The sequence below is a fragment of the Panulirus ornatus genome, chromosome 10, assembly GCF_036320965.1.
Source record: "Panulirus ornatus isolate Po-2019 chromosome 10, ASM3632096v1, whole genome shotgun sequence".
Taxonomy (NCBI): Eukaryota; Metazoa; Arthropoda; class Malacostraca; order Decapoda; family Palinuridae; genus Panulirus; species Panulirus ornatus.
Genome location: NC_092233.1, coordinates 61957048 through 61977231, shown reverse-complemented (window position 1 = coordinate 61977231; position 20184 = coordinate 61957048). Strand labels below are relative to the sequence as shown.

The following is a 20184-nucleotide window of genomic DNA, read 5'->3' as shown; positions in this document are numbered from 1 at the left end:
GTAGTGTGCGTTATTGCAATATTTACGTGTATATATATATATATATATATATATATATATATATATATATATATATATATATATATATATATATAATCAAAGTGGTGGCATGGGGATTAAATCCAAATAAACACAGGGAATAGAGAGATAATAGTGGCGCCAAGCTTTCGTCTATTTATCAAGACATTTTCAGTTGCCCTGAATATATATATATATATATATATATATATATATATATATATATATATATATATATATATATATATATATATATATATATATATATATATATTCTAACCTAACGCAGGTACCCATTTTATCGACCAACCCTAAGGTGGATGAACAGCTGGGTTGACTGTGGATCGATTGCCGCCACCAGGATTCGAATGTATGCGTTAACAATACACGCTGTGTCCAGGAACTGACACTCAAATGGAGAAAAAAAGATCTGAAAAGATTTGTACTGCAATCCTCCCACCAGCGATGGTACACCCTCCCTGAGGCAGACTTTGGTGTACCCTCTACCAGGCGGAATAATTATATAATTATAATATATATATATATATATATATATATATATATATATATATATATATATATATATATATATATATATGATTGATGTATTGGCTCTGCAACTCCAAGGCTGCACTCCAACCAGGAGCAGAGAAATTTTGGACTCCTTTAAGAAGTTCTTCGACAAGAATGTACTCCTTTACGTCCATTGAAGGTGACTTTACACACATGGAGAATACGTGTGTGTGTGTGTGTGTGTGTGTGTGTGTGTGTGTGTGTGATAGCATCAATTACAACCATTTATCATCAAATATAAAATTTCTGAATTATCATTGTAAGTAGAAGCTGACTAACCGTTTTAATGAGCTGATTGCAGCAGTTTCTTCACAAATCGTCATCCAAATCTTAGTAGTTCTGTGACATCAGTCCTCTTGTTTTAAAGTCTTCAGCTTATCTCTACAGATTTCAAGGTATCTGCCATAATCTTTTTCACCCACCAACAAAACCAGAGAAACAGGGAATCGACGCAGCAGAGATCGTACAACCTCACTCTACGGCGGCCAATGGGTGACTGGCCGAGTCAGTGTCCTCTGGGGAGTACGCAGGTACTTGATAAAACCTGACCCGGGTGTTGGCAATACTGCGTGCTAAATTACTACCCCATGACTGATCTCCTGCGTTACATGTAGTTTACCAAATAAGATATTTCTCGTCTAAGATTAAGTTTGATGTAGATATATGATATACACTTGTGCGCTTATTGTTAGTCGTTATCTACGTATATGAAGGAGTGTTGCACTCAGGCACCAGGCTCTCTCTTAACTTTTTTTTTTTTTTGTCTGGTTTCTACTTTCGTTGTTTCTTTACTTTTCTTGACCCTGACAATATTCACTTATCTTTTACAGGGTTATTTTTATATTGTTCTAATTATTCGTTTCTTGCTTAATTTCACGCTTTGTATGCTATCGACTTGACATATTCTTCCTGTTTACAGGACTGTATGGTACAGTATTGAAATTATTAGATCGGTTTAGAAACTTACAAAACCTCTGGATTATTCAATGGCTACTGTTTCTTTCCTGTAACTTAGCTTCATCGTGAATGCAATCTGTGTTGCTCGTCATCCACCTCGCCTTTAAAACTTGTCCATTCCAAGACACGTCTAAATAATATATGTATATATATATATATATATATATATATATATATATATATATATATATATATATATATATATATATATATATATATATATATATATATATATTAGCTCTTTAACTTGGAGTTCCGTTGAGATGCTAGCCATACCGTGGAGTCCTGAGAGAGTGAGTGAGTTGAGTGTGGATTTATACCACATCAGAACACATGTGTGCAACGACCAAGTAACATGGCGGGACCAGTGAGTCAGCCATGGTCTCTCGGCTGTGTATGTTCCCACTGTCTCTGCACATGTTTCTATGCTGCTAACTCGACCTTTGGATACTGCATTCAGACACACCTCTAGTGGTCATTTACATAACGTCATGGTTCTCAATGCTCGTTACTTTCCCGCTAGTGAGGAATATTAGATCATAATTCTGGGAAATGTTAATGTAACGAGGGAGTACATTTTATCGCCCAATAACCTTGAATGAACAACATGGCCTTGGTAACGCCGGGTCGTGTCACGTGATGCTGGGTACTCTCGTCACATGGGGTGCATCAATTATTTATTTGATTTTCATTACACAAAGACCATTTTTACGTTTATTCGAGCTATGCTACTCTCAGTAGCAAGGACAGGATGAAATGGAAGAGGGTTTCATTACCTGATAGCGGTACAAGTTCATAAAAAGTGATTTTTTTTTTTATTGCAGTGTAACCTTCAGCAGACAGAGGCCGGTAACACACACACACACACACACACACACACATATATTTATATATATATATATATATATATATATATATATATATATATATATATATATTTGGTATACTTAATCGCTGTTTCCCGCGTAGCGAGGTAGCGTCGTAAAAGGCGACGAAGTCGTCGGAAGTGGCTGAAATTCTTCCCCTCCTGTGCTACTTTCAAAATAAAGTTTGAAGAAAATCCAAACAAGTTTTATACATCGAGGCTCAATCGTTTGTCCTTGACGCTACTTCGCTGACGTGGAAATGGCAAACATGTTAAAGAGATAGAATATACATTATTTCATACCTATTGGCAATTTCCCGCGTTAGCGACGTAGCGCCAAAGCATATGACTGAGCACATATATTTTTTTTTTTTTTGCTTTGTCGCTGTATATATATAATATATATATATATATATATATATACATTCATAATTACCCCAGAATCTCTTTCCAAGAAAGAGTTCGTGTTGCTCAGTATGTCTTCAGAGGCTGTGCTACTTCCAGTAGCAGGAAGATGTGGATTCCTTTGGAGAGAGCTCTTTGACGAGACTGTACTTTTTAGTTATACAGCCTCTCAAAATAACTTTTCATTTGCTGCGTAACCTCTTGGGAGTCGGAACTTACTTCTGTTATCCCTAACTGGTAAGTTCAGCCAGTTACAAGGCTTCACCATTTAAAACCAAATGTTTCTTTTTCTTGAGAGATCCAGTTACTCATCAGTGTAAAGAAAGAGTTGCATAGATACAGAGACCACATAAGTCCAAGGCGCAAGTCATTGGTCTGGCCTTAAAACTATAGAACTAGATGAAGTATCTAAAAACAGTAAAAAAAAAAAAGGAATAGCAAAGCAAAGGTTCTCTCCTTACCCACCAGATGGGAAACATGTAGAAAAGAAATACCTAGCAGGACTGATATGCCTGAATGAAATCTTTACAGGAAAGTCAGAAATTATGATGAATGTGGATATGTCATGCATCCCATCACCAAAGACATCAATCCTTCACTTTTTTTTAAAAGACAAGTACATAACTAAAGTACGTGCTCTAGCCCAATCACTAAACATGCCTATATTACTCCTGATGTAAAAGGATTATACAATAATTCCCTCCCACTCTCTTAAGGCTACTTGGGTTAATGAATGTTGATGTGCTACCTCAGCATGGATAGGGTAAGATCATTAGTAAAGAAGGTAGCATAGTACAGCACTATGTTGTGATAATCGATTAATTGTTCAAATAAGAGAGGTATAGACTGATTACCTACCTGCACATTTCTAGACTGATCCACATTGAAACATAGCATTTCCTCAGGTGTGATAAGACTGTATCTTGGTTAACTTTTTTTTCTAGACTGATACACAGCATTTTTTCATTAGTGCTGCTTTCCCAGGTATAAGTGTTTTCATCATGATATGAAATAAAACGTAATATATCTTGGTTATTTTATTGGACAGTACGTATACACCACTTAACTTAGAGCTTATTACTTTTAGAGTATATCAGTGGGTGTTCATATCTTAGCTCATCTCCATTAGGGGAGGAGGCACCATTAAGGCATTTGTTGGTCATGTATCATCAAAGTTTTTGACACCATCACCTACTGCTGCTGCTAAGTCAGAGGTGATACAACTGTGCACTTGCAGGCATTCTTGATCGATGATCATTGCACACTAATCCTGCATTACAGTATGAAAAGGGAAGTAAATCAGTATAGGTGATAAACTGTATTATGACTATGCTGCAATAAAATTCCAATAGGTTCAGGTTTATACTAAAGTAAAAATGAACCTAAAAATATCCTATATATAGCTCATTATAAAACAGAACTCTTAAAAAACTAATTACATATAGGACACCAAGATATCATACATAGGTCCTTATATTCATATATTGTACATTATATCCCTTTTGTTTAGGAAAATGTGCACCATCACTGTACACCTTGAGAATAATCAGCACAGACCTAATGAGAAAAAAAAAGGCAGTTTCTTGAGAAGCAATAAACATAATCAATGCATCTGATAACTATGAAGGAATCTACAACAAAAGAGTCATTATTTTACCCCAAGGATATGAGATACAGAATAATAAATATATGTAAAAAAATATGATGGTTTGAATGTATTTTTGATGTTAAGTGTAAAATGTGGAACAAAGAATGCTAGAGCACCTGAGCTGAAACTGTAGAAGGCTAATGTAGGAACTTGTATGAGTCTGGGAGGATTAAATAATATGTAAATCACAAATACTTTATGATTTTTTTTTTCAAATCTGGATTTAATACAATTATATTTTATAAAAATAATCAACAATCTATAAAACAGATAACCTTAAGATAAAGCTTGTGATTTAATCTCCCCAAGGAACGACATGAAAAGATATGGTAACAGTGAGGTTACATGGTCAAGGAGTGTGTGGTTATAAGAATACAGAGCTGTAGCAATTCTGATGTTTTGACTATTTCTTAGAATTATATAAATGACAGATCAACCAGAAATGCAGGCCAACTTGGCTAAAATTTAACAGGTGCACCAGCTGTAATGCAATACTGTAGTGGTTCATTAAATATAACTGATTATTGACTAAGACATAGCTTGCCCATACATATCAATTTATTGCATTGCAACACCAAACCTTATGCCAGCTTACAAAGTATTCCAACACATTTTAGGAGAAAATCATCCCCTGGAAAAAAACGTAAAATGGTACGGCTTAATGTTGTTGATAGTGGGATATGTAATACGAGTTCAGGAAAATGATAGCTTTGTTCTACCATATGGTTAAAATGAAATTAGCACATGAAAAACTGGAAAGCTAATGAAGATGTTTCATGAAAATCTGCTGCAGTGCTAACTGTAAACTGAAATTACTAACAAATGAAAATGCTGAAAAAAGATGAATATCCAAGAAAGAAGACTGAATAATTTGTAATGAAATTCAAAGCTTAAATGCTATATAATTATGGTAAAACAAAAAAGTAATATTACAAGTTAATTTATGTACAAACTGCTTTATATATAGCAGGTAGTAACAGGAATGCTTGAGCACTTGTCATATTCAGTGCATCAGTTAAGCAAAGAACTGCTTGGCACTTGTAGAATTCTAGCTGGCAGTGAATACTATGTACAGAAAACATCAACAACAACAGACAAACAGACACACAGGACGACACACGTAGACCTGAGGTAGTGGTATTGTACAACAGTGGGGGGAGGGGTAGCAGAGTCAAATGATAGCAGACTATGCATATTTACAATTTTGAGGGGCATCTGAAGCTTGATGAGGTATAAGAATTGGTAAATGGATAAGATTTACACAGAATAAATGTTATCGCAATGGGCGATATTAAACTATAAAAAGCTTTCTATCATTCTGTATTGATGTGAAATTTAGTTTACAGATCATTCAGTCATTCTCTTTATATATAATTCTGAATTGCACTATACATTTCATCAGATAACAATATTTTTAATTATGGTTATACAAAGGTGAATGTAGTAAAGCCCACATTTTCTTTAGAGTTTACATCAGATATTAATTATGTTACTGTGATAAAAATATTTGGCAAAGAATACAAACAGTTTTAAAATCAAATGAGGAATACATGTCTACTTGATGGAGACAACCAAAATCTGCTTAGGATAAATTAAAAAAATAAGATGCTGTTAAAAGCAAATAATAGCACTTACAATAAAAAGTGTAGTTTCATCATCACAAAATAGAAACTTGGGCTAATTTCATGAGATTTCCTCTTGTATAATCATAACTGACATCAGAACTTTTGCACAGAAATCCAAAATTAACTCTGACAAAGTTATGTGTAATGCAGATAACAGTCATGTCATATGATGGTAAACATAATAGGGGTAATACTCCAACAACTGAAAACTAACAAAAACAATGGTTCCTTGACTATAATGCAAGAATCAAGACTTCATGTTAATTTTTTACAATTCCAAGTACAGTATGAATGTGAAATGGAAAAAATTTGTTTAGGATCCCAGAGAGGCATACTTATATAGAGGAGCACCAAAATAGTCAGTTTTGGTTATATTGCAACAGTTTATGACATTTCCATTAAATTAACTAAACTGACATCATAGATCTACTGAGCATTGAGACTTGCCAATCAATAGTGGCATGGTCACCAGTCATTATTGGATCACTGTTTTTAATCAGTTTATATTAATGTCACAGTGTTTTGAACAAGATATCCAAAACTATTTCTGTCAGAGAAGTATTTCACAAGTTGGCACAAAATTTGGCACAAATCCAAAATACTGGACAGGTGTACTGTTCGCTTAAGTTCTGGATCATATAAAAGATCATTTAGAGCCACCGGAATATCTGTAAAAGATCACTGTAAAATCTTCATGGAAAATAATATAAAACACTAAAGAACTCCTGATCAGCAACCTGAGGTTGAGTTTTGGATGCACACTTCTTCAGTTTTCATTCAAAGTACAGTGAATGTTCCTGTAGTCTTATCTCCAATTACAGATTCAACTAATCTGCAACCATTTTCTGAATATTACATATGATTTTGTCCTTAAGATTTTCAATTCTCTTTTGTGAAAAATGCAGTCAGTTTCACTTTATACGTAAATTGCAGCACTTCACACCTCTCCACAGTAATGTACACAAGATAGTAATTAGTGAAATGATAATGAATCATTACCATTGTTAACACCATTCTTTCTGATATATAGAGGAAGAAATTTTAAGTATTTGAAAACAGTGTTCTTATTACTGGAACATCTTTGATGTCATCTCTGAGTTCATATTTTAATCATTTCTAGTTCAAATGTCTCTTCACTTGGCTAGTTTTAAGTCCTGACAAGCCTTTATCAGACCAGTTTAGGGTTATGATTCATCCTTATGAAATAAAGAATACAAAATGCATCTATTTTGGCAAAATGGGTAAACTTCCTTCAACTCTAGACAGCATTTGGCCAGTGAAGGAAGTAAGACATTATCTGAAAATAGTGTACAGTAAATGCTCTATGCTTATCGAGCAAGCACAGAGATACAGCACTTACCATGATTCTGACTATTGTTGGCTTTATCACACAAGAAGCACAGAAAATGAACCAAACCACTGAAAGCCAGATTTTGTTGTTTTCTTCTCTGAATGTTTAAGTTAATTCTTTTTTCAATGAGCAAAAGATTGATACCAGACTCCAATATTGTCAATGTAGAAATAAAACAGATCTTTAATACATGACCATTATACTATGGAAATGAAACTTAAAAGAACTCTAAACTGACCAGCTTTTGAAAGTAAAGAATGCAGATGAATTTGAGCCTTTAAACTTCAGTGAAATAGAAGTACACTAAGCTTAAAGCTGGCTGCTGTGGGGTGTTAGTGAAACCAAACATGGTCAGTACCAAGTGGTACAAGAAAAGACCATGCCTTAAAGAGCCAAAGACTTAAGGAAACTAGAATAATGTTTAGATTTGGCCTCTGGTTGAGCCTTCTCTTGGCTGTGAATGAAATATACCGATACTTTATCCCCCTGTACAAAGAAGAGACTCAACCTTCATCTAATTACAAATAGAATAGGTTGATTCTTCATGTTGGTGCACACAACAGAATGAACCTCCATGTGATCACCGATTTGCTGGCAAATGGAAAACTAATCCAATATTTTGACAGCATTTGGTCATGGTCATCTAACATCTGCTTGATAAATGAAGTAGAGTGAAATATCTTTATAATAAACATCACAGATATGTATATCTTTATGGTAAAGAAAAAAAGCAGATTTGTTTGTCTTTTCACCCATATGACTTCGAGATATCAAACTCAAACTTTCAGTACAACTGTAACTTCCTAGATGGTGATTTCATATCCTTCTGGAAAATAGTGGCCACCTCTTATAGTTCACAGTGCTAGATAACAACAATGGGAGATGAATTTCAATTTAATCCAGTTTTGTGTTCCATGAGTTCATTTCTTTCCAGCACGTGGAGATGAGCGCGCCTTAATGCGTGCTTGCAGGGTGAGCAAAAGACCAGCCAAGACATCATGGTTGTGTAGTTTCTTGCCAAAAATGAGACGGCGAACAGAGTCATCGTAAGTCAACAGAGCAACCATATTTTGGAGAAGGAAGCCTTGGCAGTATTCAAGCAGTTGCACTGCATTATAAACCTGTGTATAAATAAAAAGTCAAATGACCATGATAATAATAAAATTCAATAACTACCAAAATTGTGGTAAATATTCCATTCTTATGTTTCTTATCTTATTCATAAAATCAAAATTAGTCAACTTTATAGTGTGGATATCAATCCTATCTCTATCATTCAATATTTTTCATGTATTCAGTTCAGTTATCATATAAATAAGAACATTCTTGATTAACAGCATCCAATTCTGTCTGTAACCTACCTTAGCATGGATATACATAGAAACTACATTATCAAGGTGTACTAGTTTTGAGCAACGAGACTCGCAGTAACGCAAAAGAGAATCAAGTTGGAAGAAGTTAGCTGCTGCCATTAGTTCCAACACATCTCCAGCTTCCACCTCTAGATTTTCACATCCTCCTTTGTAAAGGCTTTGCATCACCAACTACATGAAGAAAATGTGTCTTTAAATGCTAAGTATTGTGTATCACTGAAGGATTTTTTTGTAAGCTAACAAAAGAATTTACTTAGTCATTGGCAATAGTTTTCATGAAAAGATATATGAATCATAAACTCTCTGTCTTAAAGCTTGGATTTCAAATATACATAATGTATGAACACATATGATTTTGTTTTTAAAGCATACTATCTTATCTTAAAATTCCATTTCAAGTTACCTCAAAAATGTCATATCTGATATCATGAATCTGGACAATTGGTGGGTTGCCTTCACAGAACTTGGAGCTTAACATCTGCTTAAATCTTGAGGAGGCATTTACTAAAATAATCTTGTGAGCATAAAACACACGCCCTTCAACTCGGAACTGGACATCTGAAAGTTCTGGGTTGTTGACAAACTTTGGGTCAATCCGAGCTCCACCAGAAATTGAAGTGTCACGAATTTCTTTTATGGGTTCTTTGCCATAGCAAGAAGAGAAGATATCAGCTAGTAGAAGAGATGTGCCCTCATTCTGTAGATACCAAAAAGATATCAAAAATTATGACAAAATTACTAAAATACATCTCAGTATATCTAGTATTTAGCAATATCATCTCAACTTCTTTCCTTTCAGTGCTTTATCTCTTTACTACTCCAGGAACTGTAAAACTTTTTTTCTATTCTTTAAAACTCCTTACACTGCCTATCTTATGAAATATATGGAGATGAAATATGTCAGTTTCTGTACTGATAATAAAAGTACAGAAACATCCTGTAAGACTAACCTTGCTGTATCTGAAGATAGTGAAGAGTAACGGCAAGCATTCATCAACAAACTGAGCTGAGTAATCATCTGGCCAAACCTGCAGAAAGTCCTGTAGTAGCTGGTCAATAATGGACTCAAGACGGTGCTCATGTGCAGTTGCCAGTGTGTGCATCCAACAGTGTAGTGTCCACGGAACTCCCAAATTTCTCAAGTCTAGAGTCATTTCTGGTATGAAAAAACATACAGTAAAAAGTTTAATAATCTATAATGACATGAATTATATGAATTTCTGACTGCTGTAAGGTAATCATATTATAACAGGATATGTACTGCAATAAGAAAAGCAAACTTTGTGAAATGTGTATATTTTGTATACTGTATTGAATACATTAAATTCACAACTTACCAAGGTGTCCTGATTCTGCTGAGTGATACATTGCCTCCTGAAGTGTCTTAATTTGTTGCTTTGTCAACTTCACAACCTGAGAATCAGAGGAAGCCACACTACCTCGTCCAACGGGGTCATCTATGATACAAACCTGTCGCCCAAGTCGTCGATCTCGGTCACATGTATTACCATTAGCTCCTTCTGCCAGAATTTCTTCCAGTGATAGAACCTCTCTGGCAGATGCATGCTATATAAATAATCATGAGTTAAAAAAATAGAATGAGGTGGAAAAAATTAGTAATCTTAAATCATGTAAAATAGGTTTACTATATACTTGTCTGTAAAATGGCGTAAGTGAGAATAATGTCCCTCCAGAGAGAAAATACAGCAATAAAGTAATTACAACAAAACAATTAGAAAGAATAAGACTTAAAAATTTCAGGTACTACTAATTGGTAACTAGTGATAGCATTCAAATTATTGCTTTAAAACCCTTGGAAGGTAACGAAGAATCAGTTCAACTCTAGACAAAGCTCACTTTTCATGGTTCATCCAGCTGCTTGTGCACCTTAACCCGATCAACCCTGCTATTCATTCTATTTCATTTATAACTATCCCAGGACCTCTTTGTAAGGAAGAATCCTAGTTTATCCAGGTTGTCTTCCCATTAGCTCCAGAAGCTCAAAGTAGCATTACTTTCAGTAGCAGGAAAATGTGGTGTCTCCAAAGTGGGAAGTTATGGGATCCCTATGATACAATCTCAACCTCTCTCACACCATATATCATCCTCTGGCATTTCATTTCCACCACATTCACCCTTTTCCATTTTTTGTATTTCAGGCCCAAGATTTGCACCCATACAGACTGCTGGGGACATACCCATCTTTGCCTTCATAAACAGTGACTTCTACACTCCTCAATGCATTATCTTTGCTCGCTTCAATCCACCCTGTAGTTTATTTGAGTTCCAATAGTTTTATCCATTGCCATGTCCATTCCCAGGTATCTAAAGCAATCTAATTCCTACAGATTCTCCTCATTCAAACACACAATCAAACCAGTCTTTAGCATCCCCCTAATAAACCTCTTAACTTTACTTATACTCAAATTGAACTTTTAACTTCCTACTTTCAAACACTTTCTCAAACTCACACACCAGTTCAGACAGTTTCTCACCTGAGTCTGCTACCAGAGCCATGTCATCTGGAAAGAGCAAATGGCTCACCTTCCAAGCCCTCCCAGCCCTAGAATCCTGTGTCCTCCCATCTCTCCAGGACAATCATACTTACTTCCCTTACCATTCCATCCATGAACAAATCAAAAAGCCATGGTGACATTACACACCCTTGATGCAGACCTACTTTCACTTGAAACCACTCACCCTCCTTCCTTCTTAACCCCACACATACCTTACTCTCCAAATGAAAACTCCTCACAGCATCTCTGTGTTCTCACATGCAAGAATGGCTTTTTAATTTTTCTAAAATTAATCACATTTTTATTAGCTATAAATGTGGTGGATTCAACATCAGTGAGAAGGCAATGCTTCTGTATACAGTCTATGCCTTGATGAATGCTGCCACTTGCTAGCAATTGCTTGTTATTGCCATGCACATTCTTTTTTTGTATCATATTCATTTTTTCATGCCTACATTATTTAATCAAAGGAAGTAAAAATATTCCCTTCATATCTCCTCTGTGTCAAGGAAGGCAACAAAAAGGGATGGAGGCAGGCTAGAAACCCTCCCCTCCTTATATTCAAACTTTTAAAGCTGGAAACAGAATAAGGAGTTAAATAAGGAGTGTTGAACCTCCTCAGAGGGTTAAGATGGGGCATCTGAATGTGCATGGCTGTAGTCAGGTTGAGAAAAAGGGAGTGGAACCTGGCTGTTCTGGCTCTCAGTAAGAGTAAGCTCATGGGGAAAGATGACAAATATTTTGTGAATGTCTTCAGGAGGAGTTGAGAGAGTGTGTCTGCAATTCTGATGTACGAGATATGAGAATTAATTGTGGGTGTTGTAAATGCAAGGGTGGGTGATGTGGCAGTCTAGGATATACTTGGGGTGAGGAGTACCCTGAATAAATGAAAATGGTGAGCAGCTTGAGGAGTTATCAGCCAGTGACTGGAAATACTTGGTTTAAGAAAGGGTCATACATAAGTATATGTAGGTGAGTAGGGTTGAGGATCCATGGGAATTATTGATTATGTACTGTAATGAGTGAGAGGCATCCAGAGGAGAGACTCTTGGAATTTGTGGATGTATATGGGCTGATAGAAGCAGCTGGTGGGATGCTTCTTGGTGCTGTTCAAAGAGAAAGTTTGTTGGCTTTAGGAAAAGAGGAAATGACATGGGTGGAAAGAGGGTGGTGAAAGTGAGAGTTTGGAAAAAAACTTATGCATGGAGATTCCATGAGACATTGGGTGAGGAATAATAAAAAGTAAGTCGAAATTAAGAAAATCACGAACTCAGAATAAGTGGGTGTACAACTCATATCAGGCCTAAATAAGAATATCCATGTGAAGACTGGTCAACATACTTAAAAATAAACACTGAAAACTAATTGAGAAAGCAAAGGAGTTCAGAATCTGCCAGGCAAGGAAGACAGAAGAACAAGGGGAGACTTGATTACAACTTTCAATTCTCTAAATCAAACTGACATTGTTGATTGTGAACATTTCTTTGAGATACAAATACAAGCAACTACAAAACACAATATGAAACTATGCATAAATTTCATTTGAAAGGTGTACAGAAATTTCTGTAGTAAAAGTTGTGGATGAATAAAATAAGCTTAGTTATGAAACTGCAAATGCACACAATATACTGAAGTTCAGAAAGGTGCATGAATGTAAAGGAAGCTATGAGTGTACAATTCCCTCCCCTCACTGTAAATATTGGTAATTACGAATGGATGTGTATATGCAAATATATAGTCATGTTGATATTAGTTAAACCTTCAGCTCAAATTCTTAAAAGATCACACTTTTAAATCCATAAATGAAAATATAGAAAATATAGAAAAAAAATTACTGACAATACATCTAAACTTCTGCTGTTTATCATCCAGTCTATGTAGCTGTACAGTCAAGATCTTGTACCTGAGGTTGTGATAAGAGCTTATGCAAGATGGTCTTTTGTCCATGAGCTGCAGCAACAGCAATGGCAGCATAACAGCCACGCTGGGCAGCACCGGAGTAGCAGAGGGAGTCCTTCATGAGTGTGGATAGGTAAGGGTTGGCACCATAAGACAAGAGAAGTGTCATCATATCTGTGTGACCAGCAGCAGCAGCAACCTGTATTGAAGGAAAGTCACAAATTTCTGTACCATGAAAGTAATTTTTCAAGAGTTTGGTATCATTTTACTCTGAATAAAGACCTATGCTTGATATAAATGAATTCCCACATGCAATAAAAAAGAAATTATAGATTGACGTCTTAAAATTTTTGACAAAGTTCTCCACATATCTACACTGTAAGAACAAAGTTTGTTTTAACAAGATCAACTTGCAACCACAAGCAATATGTAATATTAATGATTTTACATATGTAACAGGTGCCACAAGATTCAGAAATATTACTGTGCATATTAATTAAAATTATATTTGCTCCGTATCTAAGGAGACTGAATATGTCTAAAAACCGTTGAAGACTCTGAGGTCTGACCATAGTTCTTACCTATGTTGCTCCATCTATACTAGCCCTGACAGCTATGAGGAACAGAATAACCCTATTAGTTTTTTGCTTTGCATAATGTTTACAATCCCATAATTAACATCACTACTATTATAGTGATAGCAATGGTTATCTTTCAGTACAACTGAAGATAATGCTGTTGTTAAAATTACACTGAAAAGAGTCACTAATCTTAGCTGCTCCTCACCTGTAAAGGTGTTTCGGTACACTTTTCCTCTGCCAGCCTTGCGCCACCTTCTACATTACCACCCTTCTCAAGTAACGTTTTTGCTATGCTGATATGCCCGTGTATTGCTGCATAAGTGAGGGCTGTCCAGTGCTGGGTCTCTGGGTTGGCCATGAGGTAAGCGGGGCCAGTTGGAGGTGTTTCAGCATCTACATCAGCACCAGCATCCAGTAACATGTTCACCATTGGCTCATCACCACGAATGCATGCCAGCATAAGTGGAGTTAGTCCATACTCATTGACAGTATTAACCTTGGGTTGATAAACATGTCAAAATATTACTAGGTATCAGTCATTTGGGAGATTTTGCCTTAACTTTCATTTGACAAGATAATGTTAACACGTTTAACTTTACAGCATAGATTTTCACCAAATACATATCATGCATCCAGACAATAATCATCAAATGCTAAGAATAATAGTCCATGGTTATCACTGATATAAACAAGAATGCTGTCAGTAATATATGATTACCTTGGTAGCTGGCAGTAGCTGAAGAGCATGAGGCACAAGATCAGTTCGACCACATGAAAGCATTTTGAATGCAAGGTCAACTTTGAATTTCTTGGCACACTCCATTTCATCAAGCTGCCGTCGAGGACACATTAGTTCCTCATAGCTGTTGATTAGAAAAGACAGCATAGTCACATTGGCTTATAAGACAATGTGCAGGATTACAATGCTCCAGTGCAGTTCACAATCATTAATCACTTCAGGGAATTTTCTTGCATTCTCTAAATTATGTATTTCACCTTTTTACCTTTTCATCAGTGTTGTATGAACAATGAATTTTAGGGTACCAGCAATAATTTTGACAGAGCATCCAACAGTACAGTACTTATTACTGGTTTACATCTTACCCAATCATTCTCACAGGACAATCAACCCCCGGAAGTAGGAGCCTAGCCGCTTGCATGACATCATCTTTATCAACAACAGTGGAGTGACGATGTTCAGTGTGAGCTGTGGCCACTCTTACCCACTCTAAGAGGGGTGGCAGCACAATGTATGGCCGCTCATACACTAGTTCTTGGATTGGTGCTCGGGAGGCATGTTCAGCATGTTCCAACTGGCTGCATCTCATGAAGTAGAAAAGAGCATGCAAAGCAGATGGGCCCCAAGTTACCTGGTGTAAGAGAGAATGAAAGAATTGAAAGTATGTATGACAGTTTCAGCTGATACCTAAATCATTGGATTTTTGACAATTCAGTATGATCACTTGAGGCAATTTATACAAATAATACTGCAGTATTACTGAGAAAGTACCACATATTTCAACAGTGGATGCAATATGAAATGTACCACTCAAAATACAGCTACAGTTTCACACTATGATTTGGATACTATGATCTGGTATTTTAAGGTATAAGTTTTAGCAGTCAATCATATGTAAGAATATCTGCCATTATAGTCCCAGATAATCACAAAGTGTTATAAAATATTTGACAAGATTACAAGATAACTTTCGAGAAAGTATTAGAACAGATGTAAGCAACCACCTGTTACCTATAATCTTTACTGCTAAATCAAAATAGCTACAAACGTTGAATTATGTGAAACAACAGTACTGACCTGAGCACGTGTGGGTGAGTTGCTGTTGGCAGCACGGTGGTGGTGCGGGGCTACTCGACTTAGAAGTTCACTTAATTCAGCCAAAGAGCCAACACAGGTTGTCAGTAGTGATTGTTCCAGTGTCTGAGGGAAAAAGTTTCTAAAATCATCTCTGATTTGTATGTTATCTATACCTAATTCCCTTGACTGCCTTAGTGAGATTGTATTAGGAACAAATGAACAATGGATTTCCCCTGGTTCAGTCTACTGACAGCTTATCACCTACAACATAACACATCAATCTAATCAATTCAATCCACTGCATGCCTCATGCACTTCTGAATGTTCATGCCCTGATACCCTAGAGCTATTTTCACTCTATACTTCTATCTCTTTCTCAATCTTGCTCTTGCTTCCTCCACTTCAGATACATACCCCCTTAGTCTTTTTCACTCAACCATTTCATATGTCTGAACCATTTCAGCATATCTTGATAGGCCCTCTCAGTCAGGGTGTACTTACTACCACACCTTTCTCTGTCTCCGTCATTCCTTCCATGATTATTGAGTCTGCACCACATTCATTCTCAGGCATTTCATCACCAACACATCTATCCTCCTTTTTTACTATTTAAGGCCCAGTACTCACATACATACAATGCAGTTGGGATTACATTATTCCAGCCTCTGACTCACATCTGATGCTCTCACCCTATCTCCCATTTGCCTCCTTCTTCAGCTCCCACTCCTTTCTCTTAAGCTCCTTCCACTTTCTATTGTACTCCCCCAAGTCACTTGCACTCTTCTATGTAGGTATCATCTACACACCTCCCTTTTTTATCACACTAGAGGTTTAACTTCCTTATTCCATCAAACATGAACCTTTCTCATACCTTCACAACCCATCTTCTGCATGCCATGCACTTCATCCACACATTTAAGCACCGCTCCTTTAAAATTCTTCCAATCCTATTCCACTTCTTTGCTTTTTTTTACCCACACCCTATGCCATTCTTCAATCAATCTCCCTTAGTATCTTAGCAAAAAAGCCTCTCTTTCCAACCCACTCAGTACCACAATTCTTTCATACACTTTAATTCTTTTCTTCCCGAACTCACCATAAACTTTCACACTTACTCCCACCAAAAAGACGTTCAGACATTCCACCTGCTGCTCCTCAGTATATTTACATCCAAATTCTCCTTAGCATGAATGTTAATCAGTACATAATTTACATCTAAATTCTCCTTAGCATGACTGTTACTCAGTACATGATAACAATGACTCCCAGCCCTACAGACCCACATATACTATGAATGCATGTTTTTTGAGCCTGTATTCCTCCTCATTATTCTGTTCTCAGAACACAAATTGATAAGTCTTCCCTCATTCTTATTTACAATGGGGACCCTATCTCCTATGATCATATCCATCTACAATTGTATGTAGATCCCCTATCAACAGGATTAGGTCCCCTGCATCAAAACTGCCAAAACATCCACTCAATTCCTACCAAGAGAGACAAATTTCATCTTCATTTCTATCACTCCCAGGTGCATAACGACTATGAGCTACATCTAATGACCTACTTCTATTCTTTCTGCAACAATAGTGAATCTACTGCCTTGCAAGCTTTCACGCAGTCCCACAGGTTGTTACCACAAGGTTCCTTATCAGAACTGTCACCCCCTTCTTTTGCTGTTGTCCACTTACTGGCCCCAAACTTCATCCCATTGACATTCCCAAACCATTCTTCCCCTTCAATTATGTTTCATTCAGAGCCAGAACATCCAGGTTTTTCTCATCTAACATAGCAACTACCTCTCCCTTCTTTTTATCCTATACACAAACATGCACATTCAAACACCCCAGTCTGAACTTTTGAGGCCAAATCCTCCCCTAGTGCCTATTTCTGTTCCTGTCTTTGGAAAGTTGACTGCAAGAGGGGAGGGTAGTTTTTCTTTGAGCATATATTGAATCTTTGTAAGTATCTGGCTTATGTATTATTCAGATAAGTGCAACACATGACCATTAGTTACTACTCTTAGTGCTTCAATACTGAACTGAATGTTAGATTTGAAAAAATAAGTATTGACTTCTGAGTCAGAGCCAACAATAATCCAAATATCTTTAATTTCTTCATGCACTGATTGATGAGTATTTCAGAAAAAAGAAAACACAAGATAGGAAAACACAAGATATGATCAGCATCATTACCTTGCTACTTCTGGTGTGCTCCTCTGGGGTTAGGGTTACACTTGAAGAACATCGTGATGGCTGGGGACCATTATTATTACTTACTGATCCTCCATTTCCTATCCCTTCACTTCCTCCAGAGGCAGTAGTTGAGACTCCTGTTCCTCCTGTTGCACCTGATGATCCAGTACTGCTTCCAGTGCCTCTGCTACCACCTGTAGAAGAATTGCTGACTGAGGAAGCCTCAATGCTACCAGTGCTAGCCCAGCGTGGTAGACAAAGCGCACCTGTGCAAAGAAAACAGTGGTATTCAGAATGACCATTAAGTAATGAATGGCTGTTCAACTTAGTAAGACTGGAAATACTGTTTGTATGAAAATGGTACTTCGATGCTAAACTTAACAAAACCACATTCAGAATTTAATTCATTAAAGACTGTTGCTCTTTACTGAAAAATAATACAAGATTACTAGAAATCTCTTCTTCATCATACATCTCTAGTGTGTGATCAATGGTTCCTTGGATAAACTTTCATTATAGTTAGTTACAGATGCATTACATATTCTCATACTCCAGGCTATATTAAACTGCCACATTCTAACATTCCATCTCACATAAAGTGCTATGGTCTCTCATTCTAATACCTTTCTTCCAGTCTCACTCTTTTTGAAAACTGGTGTTTCTTTCCCCACAACAGAGCATATTAGGATATATCTTTAATTCAGTGTTTAGGGGACATTTGCTTTATGTCAGTTTTCAGTGTGTGAAAGCATAAGATTACTGAGAACATTCAAGTAAGTAATGAGATATAATCAATTCCTAATTTCTGACAAACCAATGTATCCATAAAAAATTGTCATATAAACTTCTAATGAATCTCTGAGTGTTCTTTATGAGACTGAATCAACCATATGAAATACAAGTTTATCATTCCTTCCAAAATAATGAATATGTAGTTTGATACATGCAGAAAACAATGCACAGACTGAGCACAGAGCAGGAGACAAAACAATTTAGTATCTAATAACAGAAAAGCACAATACAACAGTAAACCAGATAATCAAATAATAGACATACATTGTACTAAAGATACAAATGCACTGGAGAAATAAAAGATTAATTATGGGAGATTTATATCTTAGCCCATAACCTAGGTTCCTCTTCAGCAAAGTGCAAAAAGTTATATACATCAAAGGTTTGGCAACAAAAATGTAAAGATAGGTTGGGAGCATCAGGTTGAGTCACATGACCTGACATATGGGATTAGGTGAGTTTTAGAATCATGTATTGCATATAGAGAAAACATGAATCCATCACTTCATTAGTGGATACCAGATATCATAATGCTAACTGGCAGTTAGCATTATGATATCTGGTATCCACTAATGAAGTGATGGATTCATGTTTTCTCTATATGCAATACATGAGGATTCTACAATTTTGCTTGTAAATCATCTTGGAATTACAAAAGGAAAATTGTAGAATCCACACTTACAACCATTACAGAAAATATCAATCGTTCACTTAGTCAATACCAGATGTCATAACATTAACTGCCAGTAAGAAGATTATATCAGCTGCCAACCCTGCCCAATCCTACATGTTAGATCAAGCGACCTAACCTGGGTGTTGCCAATCTATCCTTATATTTTTGTTGCCAAACCTTTGATGTGTGAATTTTTTTTCACTTTCTTAAAGAGGATTCTAGGTTATAAGCCAAAAGACAAACATCCCAAGATTATTCTTTAATTTGTCCAATGTGGGCTTTATTTTCAACAATCAATGTCACAATACATTTCTGCAATATACATTGTACTGTATACCTTACACAACAGGGCGGATCTCTATAAGGTGATATGATGTTTACTGTGCTGATGTCAATGAATTTTTCTTGCTAATATAAGATTAGTCTTCACAAATCTGGAGATACAAAACTGTAAGCATATTGATGATATAGACACCTGAAAATATACTCTACCTGTAGCAGTCCTGCCAGCATTGAGGTGAGCATATGGCTGCAGAAGACCCCACAGGTCCCCATTGTTGGCAATGGCATGCTCCAAAACACTGGCAGTGAGCATGTGGTCTTCTTCTGCAGGGAGGCACTGCAACACCATCTCTTCCAACAAATTCTCCATACCTGCAGTCAAGTATACTGCAGCATACCTGGAAATGAGATATTGATATGAAAATATAAATGCAACTAAACACTACTCATGAGTTTATCATTTCTGTTGACGTAGCCAGTGAAAGCCTACCTACAAAGCTCAGCTACACACAGGAAGTTTTCTCTTACATTACCATGTTTATCTACATATTTCTTAAATGTCAAGTTTGTCTCACTATTCCATATCTATCTACATTTTTTACAGCTTTATAAACT

At 36.3% G+C, this 20184-nt stretch overlaps 2 protein-coding genes across 10 annotated transcripts in view; both read right to left on the bottom strand.

The window, feature by feature from the left end:
• LOC139751029 (neutral amino acid uniporter 4-like) overlaps positions 1-1092 on the bottom strand; it is a 65159-nt gene extending 64067 nt beyond the window's left edge. The window contains exon 1 of the mRNA XM_071666131.1: positions 871-1092. The gene's annotated coding sequence lies outside the window, so the exon portion shown is untranslated. The remainder of the gene's footprint in view (positions 1-870) is intronic.
• Positions 1093-3842: 2750 nt separating this feature from the next.
• The window catches only part of LOC139751023 (ankyrin repeat and BTB/POZ domain-containing protein 2), a 280164-nt gene continuing 263822 nt past the window's right edge, over positions 3843-20184 (bottom strand). For all 9 annotated transcript variants that reach the window (XM_071666107.1, XM_071666110.1, XM_071666108.1 and 6 more), the window contains 12 exons: positions 19780-19967; positions 17823-18088; positions 15628-15750; positions 14916-15181; positions 14530-14674; positions 14017-14307; positions 13235-13429; positions 10153-10381; positions 9766-9971; positions 9219-9512; positions 8804-8986; positions 3843-8563 (listed from right to left, as the gene is read on the bottom strand). In XM_071666107.1, the coding sequence (XP_071522208.1) occupies positions 8363-8563; positions 8804-8986; positions 9219-9512; positions 9766-9971; positions 10153-10381; positions 13235-13429; positions 14017-14307; positions 14530-14674; positions 14916-15181; positions 15628-15750; positions 17823-18088; positions 19780-19967 (2587 nt within the window). In that variant the 3' untranslated portion in view covers positions 3843-8362. The remainder of the gene's footprint in view (positions 8564-8803; positions 8987-9218; positions 9513-9765; positions 9972-10152; positions 10382-13234; positions 13430-14016; positions 14308-14529; positions 14675-14915; positions 15182-15627; positions 15751-17822; positions 18089-19779; positions 19968-20184) is intronic.